Source organism: Anoplopoma fimbria, chromosome 24 (assembly GCF_027596085.1).
Source record: "Anoplopoma fimbria isolate UVic2021 breed Golden Eagle Sablefish chromosome 24, Afim_UVic_2022, whole genome shotgun sequence".
NCBI classification, from domain to species: domain Eukaryota; kingdom Metazoa; phylum Chordata; class Actinopteri; order Perciformes; family Anoplopomatidae; genus Anoplopoma; species Anoplopoma fimbria.
The window spans coordinates 1435492-1460794 of NC_072472.1; the positions used below are offsets into that span (position 1 = coordinate 1435492).

The 25303-nt window shown below is 38.3% G+C and overlaps 2 protein-coding genes across 2 annotated transcripts; one reads left to right on the forward strand and one right to left on the reverse strand.

Moving 5' to 3' along the window:
• The first annotated feature begins 3430 nt into the window (after positions 1-3430).
• guca1d (guanylate cyclase activator 1d) lies at positions 3431-10854 on the forward strand. Its single transcript, XM_054626460.1, has 4 exons — positions 3431-3625; positions 7671-7820; positions 9438-9525; positions 10730-10854. The coding sequence occupies exons 1-4, from the start codon at positions 3431-3433 to the stop codon at positions 10852-10854; spliced, it is 558 nt and encodes a 185-aa protein (XP_054482435.1).
• Positions 10855-14216: 3362 nt separating this feature from the next.
• alg8 (ALG8 alpha-1,3-glucosyltransferase) lies at positions 14217-24046 on the reverse strand. The gene is given in 14 exon segments (XM_054625918.1): positions 14217-15995; positions 16147-16219; positions 16710-16807; positions 17327-17466; positions 18494-18633; positions 18838-18958; positions 19159-19262; positions 19930-20043; positions 20046-20055; positions 20147-20214; positions 20776-20885; positions 21723-21916; positions 22936-23014; positions 23964-24046. Coding segments are annotated over 14 exon segments (1560 nt in total). The 3' UTR covers positions 14217-15769.
• Positions 24047-25303: the final 1257 nt, after the last annotated feature.

Genomic DNA, 25303 nt, shown 5'->3' on the forward strand with positions numbered 1-25303 from the left:
GATGAACACAAAGAGACAAACACAAAGAGACAAACACAAAGAGACAAACACAAAGAGACAAACACAAAATAACTCAAAAACAACCATAAAGACACTGAAAACATACTAAGAGAGACTCAAACAGCCACAAAGAGACACAGATCACTAAAAAGATACCAACAACAACAACAACATACGAAAATAAAGAGACAAACACAAAAACAACCATAAAGAGACTCAAAATCAAATTAAAAATGACAAAAAGACACAAAGACACAAACACGTATTTTTTATAAAATATTACCGTCAAGGTTTGTTTTTTTACGTGGAGGGTTTAAATTCTTAAATAATATATAAGACATGAATGAAAGTGTGAGTTGGTGTAGGAGCTCTACTTACGGCTCAGCGGTAGTGATGACAGTCGGATGTTTCCACAGCTGGCTCGTCTCCAAATCAGTAACTCTTAATCTAGGACGACTCGTACCTGGAACAGACGAGTCTCACAGGAGAAACATTTAGAGGCCCAAACCCGTCTGCTGCTCGCTGGGTTTTAATCTTACTCTGGATAATCTGTTTGATCCTCTGATACTCGCAGATCAAGTCCCGCTGCTGGAAATAAAACAGATCAACAGAAAAAGGGCTGCCACTCTGGAAACTGAAGATTCACTGCCAAATAAAACCGACAGACCCGGAGCCCAGAGAATCCTGGGAGATTCATGTATATAACAGGTGTTTCAGTCAGCTGTTTCTACACTGCCATGGAGGCGGAGTCTGAAAACATTCTGCTCCATTATTAAAAGGTCAAAGGTCACAGACTGTGTCCAAAACAACAAAATCTGACAATGTTATCAAGATGGTGAATCGTGGTAAACAATCAACTTGGTGAACATTGTTGTTCGGGACCAATTTAATCTTTGTTTGCTCAAATAGGCAAACACGAAGAGACCAAGCGGCGCCCTCTGGTTCTGAAAAGTGAAGTCAGTGTTTCCTGTGTTAAAGCTGCATTCTCTCTCCTGTCCACCAGGGGGCGACTCCTCTGGTTGTATAGAAGTCTATGAGAAAATGACTCTACTTCTCTCTTGATTTATTCCCTCAGTAAACATTGTAAACATGAGTTTATGGTCTCAATCTCTAGTTTCAAGTCTTCTTCAATACAGCATGATGTTCATTTAGTAAATGATGCTCCATTTAGAGTCAAACAGACCATAAAGCAGGGGATGCTTTAGGGCGGGGCTACACACTGATTGACAGGTCGACACCAGAGACGTATATGGCGTCTCTACGTCACTCCTCCTCAGTCCATATATGGTCACTTCCTGTTTACTGGTTGCAAATAAACAACAAGACAATGGCCGTAATCCAAGATGGCTACCGCCAAAATACCAAACTCAAGGCTTCAAAATGGCAATCCACAAACCAATGGGTGTCAACCACTTCTTATAAACATCTGATGAAAGAGATGCAAAATCACCACAAAAAGAGAAGCAAAATCTAATTGCGGTTACTGACTAAGTTAAATAAACTACAGCCATGCTAGCAGCTCTGTGAGGTTGCACTTAGACACAGCAGCGTTTTGAGCTAACATGCTAACAGGCATCACGTAGTAGCAGTTGACGTAGTTTAGCCACTTTAGCTAATATAGCATGAGACACAGCTGAGGCTGATGGGTATATAAATACTTCCTCCATCTTCCTTCAACAGGACGATGGGAACTTCCCTTCTGAAACATTTAAACTGAGTTCTCCACTCTGATAAAAAGCTCGACTCTGAATTGACCTGTGTGTAGGTGGAAAAATGTCAACTGCCAAAAACTCAACCTCGAATTTAAAAACATCTCTCCTCAAAACACCCTCCACCAAGTTGGTCGGACGTCCTGCCGAGGGAATGGAGGACACAAGCAACAGCGTCTTAGCTTTTACGGTGCTACATTCTGTTAAAATAACTCTGAGTCTGACCTGATTAACACACTCATTGTTTCTCCGTTAAGCTGTTAATGCTCAGATCTGGCTCTGTTTTTAGGGGTTAGAGGGTTGAAAAGTTCAAACTGTCCATAATGAACAGATTCATGTTCTAGTTTAAAGTGAATTTAATTGAATTTAAAGTATCTAGTGTCCGTCTTTCTGTGGGTATGTCCGTCACAAATATGGCGCCATTTGGCCAATAATTTGGGTCATTTTGGGTGCTAGTTTTGTGTCTCTTTATTGTAATTTTGTGTATCTTTGTGGAAGTCTTGTGTCTTTTTGTGGTGATTTTGTGTCTCTTGGAGGTTGTTTTGTTTATCTTTCTTGTAGTTTAAATCTCTTCATGGCAGTTTTGTGTATTTTCATTGTTGTTTTAAATCTTTTTGTTTTTGTGGTAGTTAATTTTGTGTCTCTTGGAGGTTGTTTTGTACATCTTTATCGCCGTTTAAATGTTTTTATGGTAGTTTTGTCTCTCTTAATTGTCATTTTAAATCTCTTTGTATTCGTTTTGTGTCTCTTTGTCGTTGTTTTATCGAGACCTTGTCTTCTACAACAATGATATAGATGTTGTTCAAACTAAGCAGACAAAAGACCAGAATGTCAGATTCCCAGTGTTCCTGAGATGTTGTCATTACTGGTTTAAATGGTTTAACTGGATCACTACCAGCAGCTCTGAGCCTATTATAGACCATTGTTGTGCAACAGTACAGCAAGAAGAAGTCTTTATGTTGGTTTGTCTTTGTAGCGTTCAGCTCCTTTTCAGATGTATCGGACCTTTAGTCGTGAGTTCATATTTAGATTTCTTCTTTGTGAAGAGCAAAAAAAAAAAGGAATTTCCCCCAGTGGTGAAGGGTTTCCATTGATTCTAAAGATCCTGTAATGCCTGTCGAAGTGTCCACACATGACCTGGACTCGTCTGTCCCCTCCTCCTGGTGGAAACAAGGCTTCACAGCTGGGAATCTCCCGGTCTGAACCAGGACAATCAGGTGAGTTTTATATAACACTTTTCTTCCAGGGACAGCCTCGGCTGAACCTCGGCAGGTAAAGCCTCTTGGCTCGGCCTCTGGCAGCAGAACCTTTGCTGCTGGCCGGCCTGATCTCATTAGAGAGTTATTTTAGGTGCATCCTTGATTTCGTTCCTTCAGGACCTAAGAGGGTTAGAGAGTCCTGAGGTTTGCTCTCTACCTTGCAGAGTCACTGGATGTCGGCCGGCTCCACCTTTGTACCGGCGAGCCCGTGGATTTCTACCCTTTTTTGACTCTTTTTGTTGCGTTTCTTCGTCTTTATAAAAGGACTTCTGACCCCTCTATCAAGCTCTTATTGTCGCTCTTCAAAACATCCGTCCACTGTGGATCAAAAGACGCCTGTGTGATCTGCTGGTTCCGTCTCTTTGTCCATAACCCTCTCCTTCAGGGTGAGAGTCCCTCATTCTTCCCTCTCTTGAGGTTTTTTATTTTATTTTTCTTGGTGCACCCCGCTGGACCGGACCAATGGGGAACCACGGCTCGAACCTGGATGACATCCTGGCGGAGGACATGCACCACTGGTACAACAAGTTCATGCGGGAGTCTCCGTCGGGCCTCATCACGCTGTTCGAGCTGAAGGCCATCCTGGGTCTGAAGGGCATGACGGAGAACGCCAACAGCTACGTGGACCAGGTCTTCCTCACCTTCGACATGGACGGGGTGCGTTTCAAGCAGAAACAATATTCAAATGAATCCGCTGTGTTGTTCTTGTCCGTTGAAAGCTGAAATTTCATTTTCTGTTTTCTTTTATTCTTTGGTGAAGTCTTTGCATCTGGTTTGTCCACTGGTTCAACTGGGCCAGAACCAATCTGAGACTCACTGTTGCCATGACACCCATCAGCTTCATGTAGTTAAAGTATCAGTGGTAAAAATAGCTGTCCAGGTAGAAGTACACAGCTATTTTTACCACTGATACTCTAACTACACGGAGCTGATAGTTCTTGAATACTGGCGTGAATGGTGAGGGGATATTATGATTGGAGGAATATATTTATACATTCACACATATATAAATATGTTTGTTGTAACGTAATGCAGTACTTAATAAAATAAGGTTATAATTATTACTTTGTAACACATACATTGAAAATATCTGAGCTTTGACTTCTCTAACAGGACCAAATAAAAATATATAGTGTATATTTATATATATTACATTTTATATGGAACATTCTGATTAAACATTTCAGTTAAAACCAGATTAACAGTGTCGGTTTTAATTTACCGGCTGCTTGTTCGCTGGCAAAAACTTTCTGTTGTATTAATGTTACTAACTGCTGCTCTGCAAGTTCACAAACAACTTCTTTATTTAATTCTTTCTAAGAATAAAATGTATGTTCACATGCAAGTAATTGGCATCAGTGACTTCGGATTTAATACAGAGATTATAAAGTGTTTGACTTTGACGCAGAGAGCAGAGGCTAATGGGATAGTTCATAGTTCAGTGTATTCCCTACAGCAAAGGGTTTTAAAGTTTTAAAGGGTTAGGTCAGATCCACCAAACTAACCGCTGGAGGCAACAGTAGACCAGATACTCCTCTTCTGAGAGGTAAAATGACCGTTTTGTCAAAGGAGTCTGGTGTCTTTGAAAAGAAAATAGATAACCGTTTCAGTTCCCCATCATTAAAGTAAAGAGGTGAAAATATTCTAAATATAGGGTACACTTACAATTATATTGATTCATTTAGGTGTCTAAAATACGTCCACAGCAGTACATCTAATGTAGTAAAACACTGACTACTTCATACAACAACATTTATAAACATTACTACTTTTCCTTTAAAGTCAATATGGCATTTTAAGTTTTCAAACTCAACTGCTGACTCTCCCAAAACATAACCAGGAGGATTTGTAATGTGGAGACTAATTATAAATATCCTTGAAGTATTTAATGCAAAGTTTAAAGGTAAGATATACTCAGTCTTGGGCTACACGTACTGTGCGTTACTTAAAGCATGAAGTTATATTAGTAGACACACATTACTATGTGTAAATCAATTACATTATTACATTACAGGTATGTTACAGAATAAAAAATAGACGGGAAAAGTTGCAGAAATATTGTAGATATACAAAAATGTAGATTTGGTTCGAAACACAGAGTTTCACGTTTTGGACGTTGAAAGGACAATTTAGGAAAGTGTGGACATGTTGGTGGTCCCCACTACGACCCAAAAATCAGTTTGAGGGTTCGGACTTGTTTTTTAAGTTTCAGGTGAGAGTAATGTTAAGGTTACAGTAAAGGGTAAGGATTTGAGCCATGCATTTCATTTGGATGGTTAAGGTCAGTGTAAAGGGGCTGGGAAACGTATCTTGTCCTCAGAAAGCATAGAAAACAAACGTGTGTGTGTGTGTAAATAGATTTATGATAAAATTGGTTATCGTGCTTTCCAAAAATTTCTAGGTAAACCTCTGTTGTATAATTTTATTTTAAAATATTTTTAGTTCAACTTAGACTTCTGATGGATAACAGATCTAAATTATACAAATTATTTAAAATAAAATAAAACTCATTATAATAATATTTAATTACCGGGGCAGTAAATGGTTGAGAAAGACTCCAGTAAGAAAATCAGCCTGAAACTATAAAAGCGAGGTGAACATCTGGTGCAGACTGTGTTGATTATTTGTTGTTGTTTTTAAAGGAAAATGTGCGCTCAGGTGACTTTTGTTGTCTAATCTTCAAAATAAAAGCACAGATGTTTAAAACATTAACAAATACGTACTTTAAAAATGATCACCTCGTGATCATACCGTCCATCTACTGTCCCTCAACTGTAGATAAACTAGAGACACTTTTTTATAAAGACTCTTATTTTGAAAGATATTCACTTGATTTGATTAACTCAGACTGCTGAAGCCTCATTTTAAACTTTAGATAAACGGTGATATATATTTTTTATCGTACAACAAGAACTGTGGAGTCTTTTTTAACTCCATCACTTACGATGAAAGTACATTAGAAAGGAATCTTTTAATGTCCAGTAGAAAAACCTTTTTTAAAAAACATACGATTACTGTTTTAAGATACACTTAATACTTTAATGTGTTGAAATTGGTTCAGTTCAGCGTCCCAAACTGATGTGATGATGTTGAAGCAACATTTTTACACAAAAACAGCTTGTTTCCCCCAAAAATTGTCACTGTAGGAATAAAGAACAATCTACAGGAACATTATGGTTGTTTCTCAACCTCTTGAGAAAGAACAGAGTCAGACACTTTAAATGAGAAACAGATCTCTGTGAGGATTATTAAAACACTTGTTTGTTTTTTAAGGAAGGGAAATGTTTTCGTGTCAGATTTTATCTGTAGGAGGAGACAAAGTTTTCCTTTGAGAAGTTCTGTTCTTTCGTGACAAATATAATCACCAAAAAACATGTAAATCCATGTTGACTGGACACATGTATGTGCACGAAACATTTAATGACTAATTAATCAATTGCTTCTCTATATATTAACAGAAATTTAAAATAATATATAAATCTTCTACAGATAAAGATGTCATACATTAGGATATTTTTTAGGATGGGAAGACTAGTCGAGACTCATTTTGATCATTTATTTATCGTTTGTTAGTTTTTTGCTGTTTCCATCTTTCTCTTTGTCATGTGTAACTGAAAACAGAATTTCTTTGGGTTTTGAACAGTTTGTCGAATAAAACAAGAACCTTTGTAGTTGATAAAATCCCCCAAATTCAATTTTTAAACCTTTTTTCAAGGTCCACTAACTATCTTTTTGTGGAGCTTTTAACTGCATCTCATGGTTTTCATCTGTGGATGGAGTTTGCTGGGACATAAAAATGAAACTTCAGTCAAGTGAAATGAAGACGGTGAGATAAGACTGGAAGCTTCGGTAAAAGAGGACCTTAAACTACTATTCCCAGAAGTCAGCCATAAACTTCCACTGTAAAACTTTGTGCTTTTATTTTGAAGGTTAACCAGAAGTCATGCTTTGTCTCATATTATTTTAGTCGAACACCTGGATCCATGAAGATGTTTTCTAACCATAAATGTTCCTCATATATTTCCGTTTCTGCTGATCAAAGCGTTAAACATCTTCTCCAGTCTGCCGTGTGAATCAGGACAAAGATGTCTGAAGCAGAACTTTCTTTGGCTCTCTGTCTAATTGGCTTACAGCTAGTGCATGCAAGGCAATTATCCCCGCTGTATGTGTTAAAGGCGAGCTAATTGGATTTTGAGTGTGTGGCGGTGAAGTTCAGGAGGAATGAGGTCAGCTCGTCAGAGGACACCAGAACACAACGGCTCTGCTGAAATGTTGGGTTTTTAAAATGAGGTTCAATCTGCAGTTTGTTTAGTTGGATGGAAGTCAATGGAATTTATGACTTCAAACAGCTATTATTATTTTTATAAATTAATATGAAAATAGTACTAATACCACACGGTGAATACTCTGTTCCAATAAAAGTACTAATACCACACAGAAAAAATAGTCTGTTACTTAAAGTACTTAAAATGTGGTTATACTCAGCAACAGTAAAAGTACTAATACCACGGTGTGAAAATACTCTGTTACAGTAAAGTACTATGAACCTGTGAGATATATATATATATATGTCTTACAAGACATTTGATGTCAACCTTCGATACTTTCAATTTAATAGCCAGTATTAGATTTGGGCAGCTGAAGTAGCGCCCATGTATAAAAACATCTTCAGATGTAAACTGATCCCTTTTCCTGCCTGCAGGACGGTTACATCGACTTCGTGGAATACATCGCCGCCATCAGTCTGATGCTGAAAGGAGAAATCAACCAGAAACTAAAGTGGTACTTCAAACTGTTCGACCAGGACGGCAACGGAAAGATCGACAAGGAGGAGCTGGAGACCATCTTCTCGGTAATCACCAGGCTCACAGACAACAGTTAGAGCTCAACCCACAGCAAACACTTGAACTAGAACCAGAATGAAATAAAACACTGGGAAACAATAAGATAAAAGATGCTGCAGAATCTAAATGCTTTAAAGTTTTCTTCAGTATCACAGTGGTCCAGTGATAGTTGTCTGTCCATCCATGAGAACATTACAAACAGGAGCTGATAACAGATGTTTCAGGGTGTTAATTAGACAAAACATTTCTTAAATGTAGGCTTAAATAAACGGGGGTCCATTAGTTTAAAGCTAACTTGCTGTTTCTATCAGATTAGCAAAATAAATCCTCCATTTTCACACAAAACTAAAATTTCAAGAGATCCACTTTAAAGGATGTCTCTCCAGATGGTATTTAAATTACAGTAAATATTACTGATGTCGAAATTTAAAAACACAGTATGTAAACCCTTTGGTCTGCTTCTCGCTCAAATCACTTTTTAGTTTTTCCAAAAATTCAATATTTCTGCAGGGAGTGCAGTTAATGATGCTCCATGGTAGCGTAGGGGGCGGGGCTTAGCTAATAGTCAGTTGCAACTATACTCCTGCACTTCTTTCATCTATAATATTCTAAGTCCTTCATGGGGTGCTTCACTAGTCACGGTGGACAAGTTGAATATTAATAAATGTATTACTCTAGTTCTGCCTTAAATGAGTCCTATGGATGACACAATGATATAAATTGAATTCATTAGTTATATTAGTATATTAGTATATTCCAAAAGATACCAAATATGTCAGCCTGAATTTAGAGAAGTATAAAAGTATTAAAATGGTTGCAGAAGATTTCTGGATGGAATGACGCAAAATGCATTTCATAACTTGAAATAAATTTAAGGGAGTAAACAAAACTTGCCACAAAGAACATACTTGAAACGCTTTCTGCAAAATGTCCTACAAACTGTGTGAATTAACTGAATCAGCAGAGCTGAAGCTGCAGAAAACTGGGCTGGATTAGCTCTGAAATTAGATGAGTGTTAATCTGCTGAATGGACTCAACCTATCAGCTGACGGGAAGCTGCTGCAAGTAGAGCAAATCACCTCCAGCCCAGTCAGTCCTGACGTCAAACCAGTCTGAAGGATTTCACAGAGTTCAGCCCAGTTTAACCCTCTAATGTTCACTTTCATTTTGACCACGGATTAAAAGGGAAAATTAAAAAAAGAAAAATGGCAGTTTAGTTTTATATTCTGGTGGTCAAGATAATCCGGCCATAACCAAATGTTAAAAAGAAAGAAGCAGCTTGAAAAGTGACATTTTAAATCTTGAAATGGAGAGTAGAAAAACATAAATGCTAAAATTAAAACATGAAATACCTCTATTTGACGTTTTCTCTTTTAATTATTCTTAATTTTAATTCTAGGCAAAATGATCCTACGATTCCCAACGTTGTATTCCAGATTATTCTCAGAATAGACTCATCTAGTCTCATTTTAATCATTTTTTTTAAACACTGTGGAACAAAAGTTCAGACTACCCTTTAAAAGGTTGTTTTAAATCTTTACATGAAGTAAAAACACTTCCCTTGTTTTGTTCTCCTGTTTTTATGATATCCATCCAAGTCAGTCTGTTTGTTTTTCCCCCTGCAGGCCATCCAGGACATTACACGGAACAGAGACACCGACCCCGAGGACATCGTCGCCATCATATTCGAAAAGATCGACGTGAAGGGAGAAGGTAAAGAACAAGTTGCTATAGATATTACAATTATTACCACTAATGCTAATGTTTCTGCTACTATTATTACTACCAGCAACAGTTGCTGGAAAAAGAACTGATGACAATTGAATCAAGTATGATAATGAAGTGCCTGACGAGCAGAGATGTCTTAAAAAGGTGAATGAACCCTTTGATTTCGGTAACAAACACTACCTTTTCTCTGGCGCCACCCTCACGACAAACTTTACAGTCTTTACCTAACTAGTTGTAAGGATTTAAGAATATTAAGTTTGTTAATTTTAAGTTTGTTAATTTGTCATGTACAGTTTTAAATATGCACTTAACTGAAAAAGGCACCAGCGTTCAGTTTGAGATTAAACTGAGAAAGCGCAGAATCCGATTGTATGCAGATGATACTGTGTCAGAAAGCCCGAACGAATGATGTTAAAATGAGACACCTCTTCATTTATAGTTAATAAACCATCGCTAAACCCTTAAAAAATACACTAAATCCAGACTGAAAAAATGTAGATCTGGAGATCCTCGAAATCCGTGTAGCCGAAGAAGCTGTGATCAAGAACAACCTGCAGGAGACCAGGTCTGAAATCAACCGGACAAGTCTACAGAGTGGTTAACTTTGTTAAAACTAAGACAAAATGTGTTCGTCAGCTAACTTTTTTTCCACAACTAAGGCGAGACGTCATGAAACACTAACGGTAACAATATCAAACATGCAATTTTGTTGACATAAAAAGACAGGCAGCTAAACTTTTTTTTTTAACTTTCCTCTTTTCCAACCATTTGGTGGAAATATTAATGTTTTGAGCTCTATTTAAAAATGTGCCGGCCCTTTATTTTGTAATAAATGACCATCGCTACAAAGCTGAATTGTAATCACTCAACCTTTTTTTTCCCAATCAGATAATAATCTGTAAAAAATAATTGATTAATATTACAAAATTATTGTCATGCCTTCACTAGATTGACTGAAATATTCAACTCGGAGGAAAAAGGACATTTGAAAAAAGGACTAAGACTAAAATAAAATAAATTGCTGACAAAATTATCAGATAAAAAAAACATGTTTTTAACAGTCTTGTTAAAATGTTTGAAGCCAGGACTCCCTGAAAAGCAGTATTGGTACTGGAGCGGAAAAGTATACCCCATTTAGTTTCCATTATAAGCCCTCTGTAACTGTCTTCTGACCTTTTACCTGACTCAGGTGAGCTGACCCTAGAGGAGTTCATTGAGGGAGCCAAAGACCACGAGGACATCATGAACATGCTGAAGAGCCTGATGGACCTGACGCCGGTGTTGGTCATCATCGTGGAGGGCCTGTCGGTATGAGAGCGCAGAGCCCGAGGTACGCCGGGATGACAAAGCCTGACCGGAGCAGAAACCCTCCAATCCCTAATCCAAAAAAGTAAAAAAAAAACTACCCCTCACTCCCCTTAAAAATAAGAGAAAAGACTTGACGTCCCCTGACAGTCTCCTTGAAGACATCTTATGTTTCGTGGTCAGAGTGAGGTGGCGGGAAACAACGGACGCACCAATAGTAACACTTTGATGGACTGCCATTGGCCGTTGCGGCTGCTCGTCTCCAGGTATCAAGTTGAAAAACGAATTCATTTTGGACAAAGATATCTTTGAAGAAGACTTTGATGATTCTGTTTTCCAGTTGCAACCATAATCCTTCAAAAAAATCCACCGTGACGAATCAGATTGTGTTGTTTGTGCGATGATGTTCAAACCCATAGAACTTTATTTTGAACAAAAGTGATGAGTCAAGTTTCCACAGATACCAGAGCGATGTCCAGGGCCGGGTGTCGAGCATCAAACCCTCTTCGGTACCAACTGAAGTGTTTCATTGAAATCAGAAAGGACCTGATTTAATTCAAAACTTTGCCAATTTAAGACTGCATTTGATGAAGACAAGGTGTGTGTACAGCTGCTTGTGTATAGACGTTTATGAATTTTTGTAAAACAATTTCTCAAAGTCACATCTTGAAACTGCATCCGGCGTTAGCATAAAATCATTTTAAACGCTACACAGCGCCATATATGCAGCTTGAATTTTGGGGGAAAAGTGTCTAAAATGAAGCAAAAGGCATGTAGAATATTTCTGGTTTGATGGGAAAATGCAGCCATAAAAACAATGGAACATTGGGTCACAAGATTAAATTCATATTCCAAAAGGATTTGAATCTTTTGGAATATACTACTTGACAGCTTAGAGAGAAAGTTAAAATCCCACACAAACTGGTTGCAAGAAATTAAAGAAAAATCTACTTTAGCACAATCACACCGCGATATGATCTCACGTCAGATCTTTTATTCCTGTTAACATGAGACTCTGAGCATCTGCAAACTAAGAAACACAAAATGTGTTACATAAGTTTTAGATGAGGGCTGCAACAAACAATCCTTTTTATTGTCGATCTATAGGCTGATTACATTTACGATGTTCTGGACACAATGTTTTTAATTCTTCTGTCGTTGAAATTATCTGAATTCTGGATTCTTTTTCCGTTTTGATGAATCACAATGAATGAATTCATCGTTATAAGAATGTTGAAGCGACCAGGGTTTGCTACATTTGCAAAAGGCTTCTAAGAATAAATGAAGCAACTCCGTAATACGCCCATAAACACAAACAGCCGCCATGAAGGAACCTGATGTGATGTCCGTGAAACCCTTTTCTTCAGTCACCGGGTGTGCTTCGTGCTACTGGGTTAGCCTTTGTGCTAACGTTATGGGGTTAGCGTCTGTGTAACTGGGTTAGCCTTTGTGCTAACGTTATGGGGTTAGCGTCTGTGTAACTGGGTTAGCCTTTGTGCTAACGTTATGGGGTTAGCGTCTGTGTAACTGGGTTAGCCTTTGTGCTAACGTTATGGGGTTAGCGTCTGTGTAACTGGGTTAGCCTTTGTGCTAAAATTCCAGCTTTATGTTTGCCGTGTTGTTGAGCGTCGATGTCTGATGATATCTTCTTATTCACACTGTGATGAGGGTTTTAAAGCAGGTCGCCCGGTCAGGAGGCTGGTTGTGTCTCGGAGCAGAGCATGCTGGGAGTCTTGTCTTTTTCTCTGAATCGGCTGATCCTCTTAATGCGTTTAAAAGGTTCAGCATCCTGAGCCGTAATGGAGCAGATTTACAGAAAGCTTCACCGCCACAGAGGACACGCAACCGGAAACCAGGAACTCATCAGAGAACTCAAACTGTAGCTTTACTCCATGACACTGGACCTCAAAAAGACAGTTACTACTTCCCATAACAGGCCAGTCCAGAGAGCCACCAAGGACAAACCAGGCCAAACCAGGCCAAACCAGGCCAGGTGTGATTAACAGCTAAATAAAGAGACTTCAGCTTGTTTTAATCAGCTCTGAAACAAAACAAATAAATTAACAAACAAGAGTGTTGTAACAGTAGAGCTGGGCAACTTATTGATAAGTTGTCAACTATTGAATTATTCTGCAACTATTTTGCTCATCGTTTAATCGGTTTAAGTATTTTTTTCAATTTTTTCTGATTCCAGCTTCTTAAATGTGAATATTTTCAGTTTTTGTTTTACTCCTCTGTGGCAGTAAACTGATTACTTTTGAGTTGTGGACATTTCAGGACGCCATCGTCGGCTTTGGGAACACTTTTCACAGTTTTTTAAATTTTAAAAAGGACGAAACATCTAATTGATTAATCAAAAAAGGATCAACAGACTCCTCTACAATAAAAAGAATTGTTGGTTGCAGCCTTTTAGTTTCTTTTCAGATGAGTTTTTCATCCTTTTCTTGTCCGGGTAAAACCTCGTATCTCTCGATGTGTTGACGTTGAATGTTTTTCATAAACTGACGGATGAAGCGTTTCCTTTATGTGTTGAGAAAATCCTCCTACTTCTTCAGATAAATAAACTCCTCACAAAGCCTCCTGGATCAGCAGGGAAATGCATCAATGTCACAAAGCTGAAACCAGGTTTGTTCTTTTTAGAGATACGAGGTTCTCACAGGAGAGGACGAGTACTTTAAGTACATTTAGATGGTAATACTTGCATACTTTTACTTAAGGTTTTCAATGAACTGTCATTCGTTTGGTTTTATTTCCTGTAAACGTTTTAAACTGCTTCAGTGTTTGAATGGATGAACAGAATGTAAACATTACTTTATTTTACAGTGTTAGTCCGTTTTGTGCGACATGTCTCTTATTTTGACGTTAAAAGGAATCCACTGAATGATTTTTACTTTTATACGATGTGATGTGATGAGACAAGATCATGAGGACGGGGGGGAATGTTTGGACACGTTTGTAAAGAGGAGACTGATGACGGAGGCGAGGACGAGCGGAGGCCATTTTGTCCATAAAGCTGCTAACTGGTAGTTCTGCAGGTTAGCATCAAAGCTAACAGCTTTTATTGTGCAATAGAGAGATTTTCACAGTCAAAATGTGTAAAACTCTGTAAATTCATTTTAACCAATCATGTTTTGTGTTGCCTTATCAATAAAGTTTTTTAACTAAACCATAATAATCCTTATTATGGTGTTTTTATTCAACTGCCATCAGAGTTAAAATCATTTTTCAGTTTGTTTGAATCCAGTTGGACATTTCTTTGGAAGGTGAAGAGATGAAGATTAAAAAAAACAAACATCATTACATACACAAACAGGATATATTAATCTTTATCTTTATTTGAAAATATAGAAAAAACAAACATCATAACCGTCTTTCAGTTCTGTTTTGGTCCCAAGTGTTTTTATTGAATAAAAACAGGAAGTAGATAGAGTTTCATTCACCTGAACGTCTCAGGTGAGACCGACAGTTCAATCAGTCCAGAAACTAAAAAGGTTCTTTAGCCGAGTTGGATTCTGGTCCATAAAGTCTGAGATGAGTTTAGTTAGTGAGAAGAAGAGACGCTGGACTCTGTTTGAGGAGGAGAGCTTTACACACAAAGGTCAAATGTTTTCAAATAAATAAAACACTTTCAGCTGATGTGATGCATCGTTCCTGTCATGCACCTTCCATAACGGGTCGTGGGAGGCTGGAATCTATCCCAGCATGCATTGCTTCTGCATCAAGGCTGGGTGATCTAAACATCAGGGCCGTGCTGAATGTACCGAAGCTTTAATTGAGACTTTTTTAAGTGAAGCTGTCTTCAGAACTCAAACAAAATCCTCAATTAAAAAAGAAAGTGATTAATCTTTTTTAGTTTTTTTATTAAATCACCTTTCTTTAATGAATATAACTTGTAAGTGTTGCCTCTCTTTGTTTAGCAAGTGGGAGAGTGAAATGTTTTTTGATCGCAGTGAACATGTTTTTTTGAAAGGCTAACGCGAAAAAACATGGACTGAAAAAGAGTCTCGTTTAATAAAAAACATGTTTGGATGAGATGAGTCAGAGACGATCACGCAGCCAACACTGAAACTATTAACGTTATTGTCGCCTTTTCTTATCTGCAGCTGTGCAGAAATACAGACTTTAAACACTCGGTGCAAAATAATTCAATCAACTTTAATTGTTGGGCAAATTTCTATATTGTGAAATGTCATGTGTTTGTACTGTGTGTCTGTAAAGCCCAAACTTAAAAAAGGAAGTGAAACGAGTTGGAAATGTTTCTAGTGATGAATAATTAATAGTATAATTACTCGTGTCAACACTTGAGCCTCAAACATATAAAATATGATGTTATTGTAACTTTGATTGTGCCGTTATTCAGCGTATGGAAGCTAAAGTCAACGGAAATATACAGCCAAGCATTTTAAGAATCATTTACAGATCTACATGCAAAACACAACTGAAGACCTCCACAGAGTCAGCATTCACTAGCGGGAATTCAGCTTCTATTTTTTTTTAATTGACCTTTATCATTTTTGGCTGAAAGTCGTTCTTCATTGTTTCAGTCTGCAACCATAACCTCAAACCTGTGTTAGATTCATAGATCTGAGCTCGGCTAAACTCCAGCTGAGGATGTGTTTCTGTCTCGTGGTCCGCAGGGTTCAGGATAGATTATGTTATCATCACGATCAATAGACTAAAGTAACATTTGAGCCCGACATCAAACACTGATGTTTACGCTGGATGTTGTGGTCATGTGATCTGTGTTTGGTCAGTACTCCAGAAGAAGAAGAAGAAAAAGAACTAAAACGGACCCAGGATCACCAGCAGAGTTACTGGAACCATGACGGTCACTTCCTCCTGATTCATCGGTCAGCGTCCGAGTGCCTTGCTCAGGGGCACCTGTGCAGGATGCAGGCGTGCTGGGTATCTAACCTGCGGCCTCTCACAGCTGCTTGTGCTTCTCCTCCTGCCTCAGCAGACTGACGTACAGACGCAGGAAGGAGTGACAGACGCCCACGGAGCAGTACACCGAGGTCACCAGCAGGGGGAGGAAGGGCAGCTTCTGTTGCCATGGCGACAGGGGGAAGACCACCTCGCAGGCGGTCGCCACGGCAACGAGGCCCAGCAGGTAGACGGACTCCAGAGGACGGAGCAGAGAGCCCTGAGCGCTGAGAGGAGAGAGTCAGCGATCTGATTACTAAAGGAGGGATCTGTGCAAAGCACTCTGGGTAGTGGAGTCAAATATACCTTTGTAGATAAAACGTTATTGTTTAAGTAGTATGTAACATATTCTACACAGTATAGCAATACTTTCTTTACCTGTGAAGTTTCCTCAGAGCAGTGAAAGAGTAGATGGTAAATATCAGCATCAGAAGCACTTTGATGGGCAGCTCTGAAAACACACATGTAGACATGAGAATCACAAGAGGTCAGAGGTCACGGAACAGCTGAAAGAACGACAGCTAGTTCTAGGATTTCTTTGATTGCACATTTTAGAGAAGAAGAAAAATCTACTACTAATATCACACTGTAAAAAATAATATATGAGAGTAAAAGTATTAATACCACAAAGTAAAATGGTGCGTCACAGTAAATGTTCTAATACCACACTGTAAATATTTTCAGTTACATTAAAAGTAATAAAACCACAGAGTAAAAAATACTCTAATACAGTATAATCAGTAAAATGTAGTTAAAGTATTCAAACCGTCCCAGTTCTACTGTTATTTATTGTATATTCATTATTTATTTGCTCATTTTGAACTATTAACTAATGATTCTCTTCATTATTGGATTCATTGTTTGGTTTGTAAAAACAGTGAAACAGTGAGAAGAGGTCACAGTGAGTTTCCTCAGATCAAACCTGATATTCGGGTGTTTACCTGCGGGGGTGAAGAGCAGCGGGAACAGCGAGTAGTGACCTGTGGTGGTCAGAACCAGGAATATCCCAGCATCCTCTCTGCTCTCGACCGCCAGGATGCTGCAGGACGCAACAAACAAAATGCACTTCACTTTAAATGTACCTGGAGACGTTCCACAGTGAGGAGAACGTTCCACAGCGAGTAGAACGTTCCACAGTGAGGAGAACGTTCCACAGCGAGTAGAACGTTCCACAGTGAGGAGAACGTTCCACAGTGAGGAGAAACAGTGAGAGAACGTCCACAGCGAGGAGAACGTTCCACAGCGAGTAGAACGTTCCACAGCGAGGAGAACGTTCCACAGCGAGGAGAACGTTCCACAGCGAGGAGAACGTTCCACAGCGAGAGAACGTTCCACAGCGAGGAGAACGTTCCACAGTGAGAGGAGAACGTTCCACAGCGAGAGAGCGTTCCACACGAGGAGTCCCACAGCGAGGAGAACGTTCCACAGCGAGTAGAACGTTCCACAGCGAGGAGAACGTTCCACAGCGAGAGAGCAGAACGTTCCACAGCGAGGAGAACCTCCACAGTGAGGAGAACCTCCACAGCGGTGACCTCCGGTGAGTGTGTGAGCGGCTCACCTGAGCGGCAGGATGGCGAGGAGGACGGCCTTCTCGTGGACGTGCCATCCGAACATGAAGGAACCCAGAGCGCAGAGCAGCAGGCAGCGCAGGAAACCCCGAGCACCGCGAGGACGCCGCCAGATGGACGCCACCGCCGGCTGGTCCTCTACTGAGTTTCTTTATGTCCTCTAGTGATGACAGTTAGTGTCTTTATGTCCTCTACTGTGTTTCTTTATGTCCTCTACTGTGTTTCTTTATGTCCTCTACTGTGTTTCTTTATGTCCTCTACTGTGTGTCTTTATGTCCTCTACTGTGTTTCTTTATGTCCTCTACTGTGTTTCTTTATGTCCTCTACTGTGTTTCTTTATGTCCTCTACTGTGTTTTATGTCCTCTACTGTTTCTTTATGTCCTCTACTGTGTTTCTGTCCTCTACTGTGTTTCTTTATGTCCTCTACTGTGTTTCTTTATGTTTACTGTGTTTCTTTCCTCTACTGTGTTTCTTTATGTCCTCTACTGTGTTTCTTTATGTCCTCTACTGTGTTTCTTTATGTCCTCTACTGTGTTTCTTTATGTCCTCTACTGTGTTTCTTTATGTCCTCTACTGTGTTTCTTTATGTCCTCTACTGTGTGTCTTTATGTCCTCTACTGTGTTTCTGGGTTAGGGTTACTCTACTGTGTTTCTGGGTTAGGGTTCACTTACTGTGTTTCTGGGTTACTCTACTGTGTTTCTGGGTTAGGTGTTACTCTACTGTGTTTCTGGGTTAGGGTTACTCTACGGTGTTTCTGGGTTAGGGTTACTCTACTGTTTTCTGGGTTAGGGTTACTCTACTGTGTTTCTGGGTTAGGGTTACTCTACTGTGTTTCTGGGTTAGGGTTACTCTACTGTGTTTCTGGGTTAGGGTTACTCTACGGTGTTTCTGGGTTAGGGTTACTCTACTGTGTTTCTGGGTTAGGGGTTACGGTGTTTCTGGGTTAGGGTTACTCTACGGTGTTTCTGGGTTAGGGTTACTCTACTGTGTTTCTGGGTTAGGGTTACTCTACGGTGTTTCTGGGTTAGGGTTACTCTACTGTGTTTCTGGGTTAGGGTTACTCTACTGTGTTTTGTTCACCTCACCCTGCTGGTGTTTCTGTATTTCACTTCATATCAGAGTAAAAAAAGAATCCCAGTTTCTTTTGTGCCTCACCAGGATGGAGAGCAGAGTGCAGACGAGAGTGACGGAGGGAGTGACGGAGGGGAGGACCGAGTGCTGGAACTCCTGAACCAAACCGCCCGTCATGGAGGCTCGAGGAAGCTCCGCCTCCTCCAGCAGCTTCAGACGGACACCTGAACAGGAAGACGTTTCTGTTACAGGCAATCAAGTGATACAAGCGGACAACTCTGAATAATACTTCACTTTATACATATTCTTAGACTAATCATCAAAGATCAACAAACAGGTGTGTCTGACGTCTATGCTACACAACGGAGCAATATACGTTAGTCAGAAAAACATAAGGTCTGATCAGACACGGCGTTATGGAGTCTCACCGAGCGTCGCCAGGCTTTTGTCCAGCATGTTGTAGAGCGCCCAGATGTTGGGGGCCCAGTAGGCATGACAGAGGCCCCGCTTAAAGGGGAAGAGACGGGACAGCACCTGAGGGAGCTGACCCTGAAGTGAACATGATGAAGTAAACAAACAGCTTCTACTACACAAATATTCAGGGGTGGTTTTATTAAATCAAAATATTCATAGTTAAGGGAAATATCTTGCTTAAGGAAGATTCTGTGTCAAAGCTACACACTGCAGATCACAGCCTGTGTATGTTTCAGTAAAGGGTTAGTCTGATGAGAGAGGAAGACTCTAGTCACCATGGCGATGAAGGGCCCGAAGGACAGAGCGCAGACGGAGGCCACGATGCTGCCCAGAGCTACCAGACGGAGCGGACTGAAACTTCTCCACCTGATGGAGCCGTCTGCACAGAGACAAACACAGAGAGTCCAAACCAGAAAACTACAAGAACAAACTATTCAGAAACCCTCGCCAGGAACCGTTCATTGTTCGGGTGGAACAAAGAAGGAGTGGATGTCGTCGTCATGGTTACTCGTTGGTTTGTGGACGTTTTGAAGCCTCGAGTTCAGCATTTTGGCCGTCGCCATCTTGGCTTTTTGCAACCAGTGAACAGGAAGTGACCCTATTAGGACTGAGGAGGAGTGACGTAGAGACGCCGTATACGTCTCTGGTGTCGACCTGTCAATCAGTGTGTAGCCCCGCCCTAAAGCATCCCCTGCTTTATGGTCTGTTTGACTCTAAATGGAGCATCATTTACTAAATGAACATCATGCTGTATTGAAGAAGACTTGAAACTAGAGATTGAGACCATAAACTCATGTTTACAATGTTTACTGAGGGAATAAATCAAGAGAGAAGTAGAGTCATTTTCATATTATTATATATGAGTAAAGTATGGCAGAAGCAAAAAACTCCTAAAACTGTTTTGTGTTCAGAGGTTTAATTAATTAATAATTATCAGATCGTCTAACTTATCAGTAATAGTTTTATTACCTCGCTCTGCCTCAGTGTGTGTGTGTGTGTGTGTGTGTGTGTGTGTGTGTGTGTGTGTGTGTGTGTGTGTGTGGTACCGTTGTGGTCCTGAGTGAAGCAGTAGCTCCTCAGCAGGTAGACTCCGTAGGCCGGAGCCACGTACAGGTAGATGTGCTTCAGGTTGAGCAGCACGGAGAACAGCAGCGCCCCTGCAGGTGTCGATGCTGTCGCACAGAAACAACAAACCGGAGGTGAACTGAAGCAGCTGGTTGACGTGAAAACATTCTTCGTTTGTTTTACGTTAGGAGCACAAACCTGCAGGTGTTTTGCCACCGAGAGCAGCAGGAAGCCAAACAAGAAGCCGTTATACTGGAAATGAATGTCTGAGGGAGAATGTGAAGGTTTTATCTTAATATCACGAACACCAGAATACAACTCCAAAAATATATAAATTACACAAAACCAAAGCTTCACATTTACAAACTGATGCTCGGATGGAAAAGTTAATTAAAGTATTTTATTTTGTAACTCTTAACTTAAAATCCCCTAAATCAAAATGTTGTTCTTTTAATAAAACAGTCAAAAGTATAAAAAAATGATCTGAATCAAAAAAAGCACAAAAAATGATAACTCATCTTTATTAAGAATAATTTGACTAAAGATCTAATAAGCTTTTTGTAAGTTTCTTGTTTATTGTAAATAAAGAAAACTAATGTTTAAAACATATTTTCAAAACTCATCGTTTGAATCCTTGAATCCATGTTGTGTGTTTTTCCTTCCTCATAAAACATTTTGAAAAAGCTGATTTTTAACCATTTTAAATCCAGAATTTGCCTCCTGATCCAAAAGGATCCCAAGCGTCTGACTTATGAAACATTTTAAAGAATAAAAACTGAAGAAGCTGGTTTTAAATATTGTGTTCTGGCGTCACAGCTGAAGGATACGGTCGACGATGAGGAGGCCGAAGTTCCAGAGCAGCAGAACAGCCAGGACGAAGGACGGGCGGTTCAAAACGTCCCGAGAGCCTTTCTGCTCCTGAACGCACCGGCAGCACCTGGAGGAGGAGAGAGCCAATCAGGATGAAGCTGCTGGAAAAGAAACACAGCGTCTAGATTTACAAGAATCATGTTCTAAAAAAAGTTACAGAATGAGTTCAATGTCGTCTTCTATTATGATATAAGTAACTTTATATAACAACAAAACTAACCGGCTTTCAAAATAAAAGCTTTAAGATTCTTGAAAACAATTATTTCAAATGTTACAGGTTTTTAGGTCAATAAGCTAGAAATAAAAAGCAAAAAGTCACTTCAGTAAAGAAATCACACAAAATAAAATGTACTTCTGCTGCCACCTTCTGGTCAAGTTTCACCAGTTCTAACTTTAAACAGGAAGCACAAAGCAGCCACAAACATACACTAATGTTGAACAGTCAGATTAAATGTCTGAATGATGCTTCAGCTTCCTGTTTCAGTGTCAAGAGTTTCACAATAAAAGCAGCCATGAACAAGCTGGAATTAACTTTATCAAAGCTCTTCTTCAGACTTCACAGTAGAAACAGAAGGTTAGTCTAGAGTTAGCACTGTTGGAGTATCAGCTGAATTAATCACTGTTTAAACCTTTTCAATCAATATTTACAATATAACAATGACACAAAAAAAATATAAGTTCAGCAGGATTCTGTCATGTGACACTGTGGGGAATTTTGAATCATTTCATTCAACTATTTCACATGTAAATAAAACATTTGGTGTCTGAATTAAGCGGTTTGATCTCCGTTAGAATAGTTATTATTGATGGAAAGAAGAAGAGCATCAGCTTTGTGCCGTACACATAAAAAACCTGCTCTGTGTGTGATTTAATGAGACATAATACAGGGTGAGTTCAGGCTCACTCTCTGGCAGCGTAGATAAAAACCAGGTCAGTGAAGATGACCGACAGCCTCTGGAAGAGCACAGTCGGCGGGCTGACGTAGTTCAGGTTCTCCACCACCAGCATGTTTCTGTCAAAGTGCTGAGCCACGTGGGACAGGCCGAACTCGAACCAGGCGAACAGCGGCGGGTAGTCCAGAGTCCACTCCGACGAGTTCTGCAGGGACGAAAACGTAGTAGTTTATAAAAGGAACAACGCATTACTGATTCCAAGTCTTATTACGATCAAAAAAGAAAAGAGGAATGTACTTTAAGTTGAGTTTATCATTTCTGTCACGAATATCTCAGAAAGATTCGTCAAAACAAACTTCTAACTCCAGAAAATAATGATTTAAAAGGAACAGTGTGGAGGACTTAGTGCCATCTAGTGGTGAGTGTACAGATTGCATCCGGCTGAATACCCCTCTGTCATCTCATTCCCAGTGTGTAGAGAACTACGGTGCGTTCAGGTAACATAAAAACATGAAAGTCTCTCTCTAGAGTCAGTATTTGGTAAATAGTAGGGATGCATGAGATCATGGCAGAGAGAACACAAAGATCCAGCGTGAGGCTACATGTTCCTCCAGTAGATGCTGAGAACTGTCGTTGTCTCAAACTCTATAAAAGCCTCACAAGTTAAGGGAGGAAAGAGCAGCAGTTTATCTCAACATCTGGACAACAAGCAGAACATCAGTCTGCACAAATGATCAGTTTAATACTGCTTGGATGGAGATTTAGAAATGGATGGCCGACTGGAAAATACAGTAGGAGTACAGTAGGAATACGCTGTACACCTGTTTATCTCTACTACACCACGCTACCGAAAAACAGAAAGCCATATAACAGAACAATAACCCAACTGTTTACTTCCTGAATCTCCACCAATCCTGTCAAACAACATAGATATACACTCCAACATACGTCCTTGACTGAACTGGTAAACACTTGTTGTGAAGTGAATGTAATGGATCTGGGGAGGAAGAGTGAGACATCTAGTGGCTGAATGTTATCAGTAGCACCTTTAAGGTTTATATAAAGTGTTTAGAATGGAAGTGAAGGTAGTCCTCGTTTCAGGTGATGTGGCAAATATAGAAACACTGCAGGAGACCTGGTGACGGTCAGCAAGACTTAGGAACAAACGTGCTCCCTGAGAGACACTTCCTGTTTGAAACAACAGCAGCAGAGTGACGTCCTGACCTCGTGGTACCACCTGGACACCGGCAGACTGTGTGTGATGGCCAACCAGTTCCTGTGCACCTCGAAGTCTGTGGAATGACTGACAGACAGAACACAGAGGCAGATTAACAACAGGGCAGTCTGGTGGGCAAAGTCACACCAAACTCACTGACTAGGAAAAGAACACGTCTGGGTTTAACGTGTCAAAGAACTACACGCCATCTGCAAAAGCTAAAAGAATAAGGATTCTTGATTTGAGACAATTTAACACAGATTTTCAGTATTTTCACCGGTTACGCTTCACTATGATGCCTGTGGTGAAAGAAATGAAGCCCAAATAAACAAACAATCTCAGGTAGTGTGCAGACTGTGGTGCTGCTTCTTGGATTATATATATATATATATATAAATATATTTATAAATATATAAAAGAAAAAATATATATATAAAAATATATATATAAATATTTATATATAATATAAATATATATATAAATATATATATAAATATATAAAATATATAAAAAATATATATAAAAATATATATATAAAAAAAAAATATATATAAAGATATATAAATATATATATAAAAATATATATAAAAAAAAATATATATAAATAAATAAAAATATAAAATAAATATATATATATATAAATATAAAAAATAATATATATATAAATATAAAAAAATATATATATAAATAAATATAAAAAAAAATATATATATATATATAAATATAGAAATATTAATAAATATATATATATAAATAAATATATATATAAATACATGAATACATTCAGAAATCTGAAGGTTTGCTCACATTAATACCACATTTGACTTTATTACACATTTCTATGACTGAAGCCTTAAAGCAGAGCAACGATGACGTCACCATTCAAACACACGTGACTGCATAATGAAGCCACAGCCTGCCTGTTAGCCGGAAGCTAACACACAAACTCCACCAGTTCCTATCTATAAAACGAGAGAATCGTCCTGAAGCTGCACCAGTAAGTGGAACTGGTTCCCAGTAAAGCATCCACACTCACTACGCGTTCATAAAGAGGCATTTCAGCAGAGAAGCTCCCAGAGCGACGGCCGGGAACCAGCGCCAGCTCTGCGCCGCCGCCATGACAGTGACGTAGGAGGTTTTGTATGAACAACTTTATTGACAAGCGCCGCGCAGGACACGATGTAGACTGAACTTCTGTTTTTATTTTATTTTATTTTTTTAAATAAACCGGTTTATAGATGAATAGTCACCGGATACAACGTAGCAGCTGATATGTGATTAATTTAATTTTGTTTTAATATTTCAATAAAACTTTATTGGTGAAGGACAGAGTGACAGTTAAGGTGCCTTAAAGAGCACCTCGTAAAGGTAGGAATTCTGAGCTCCTCTAATCCTGCTGTAATTTAGTTGGTTGTTATATATATATAAAATATATGTATATATATATATATATATATATAAAATATATGTATAAATATATATATATAATATATATAAAATATATATATAAATATATATATAAAGAAGAATTTTTCCATTCTTCCTTCCTTTAATTATATGAAGTTTGCCAGTGCCGTATGCTGAAAAACTAAAAAAATATATATAAATATATATATATAAATATATTTCTATATATATATAAATATATATTTCTATATATATATAAATATTTATATATATATATATATATATATATATATATAAATATATATAATATAAATAAATATATAGAATATATATATATATATATATATATAAATATATATATATAAAAATATATATATATAAAAATATATATATTTAAATAAACCGGTTTATAGATGAATAGTCACCGGATACAACGTAGCAGCTGATATGTGATTAATTTAATTTTGTTTTAATATTTCAATAAAACTTTATTGGTGAAGGACAGCGTGACAGTTCTGTAATCTTAAGGTGCCTTAAAGATCACCTCGTAAAGTCAGGAATTCTGAGCTCCTCTAATCCTGCTGTAATTTAGTTGGTTGTTATATATGTATATAAAATATATGTATAAATATATAAAAATATATAAATATAAAATATATATATAAAATATATGTATAAATATATATAAATATAAAAATATATATATAAATATATATATAAAGAAGAATTTTTCCATTCTTCCTTCCTTCAATTATATGAAGTTTGCCAGTGCCGTATGCTGAAAAACTAAAAAAATATATATAAATATATATATATAAATATATTTCTATATATATATAAATATATATATATATATATAAATATTTCTATATATATATATAAATAAATATATAGAATATATAAATATTTATATATTTCTATATATATACATAATATATATATATAAAAATATATATATTTAAATAAACC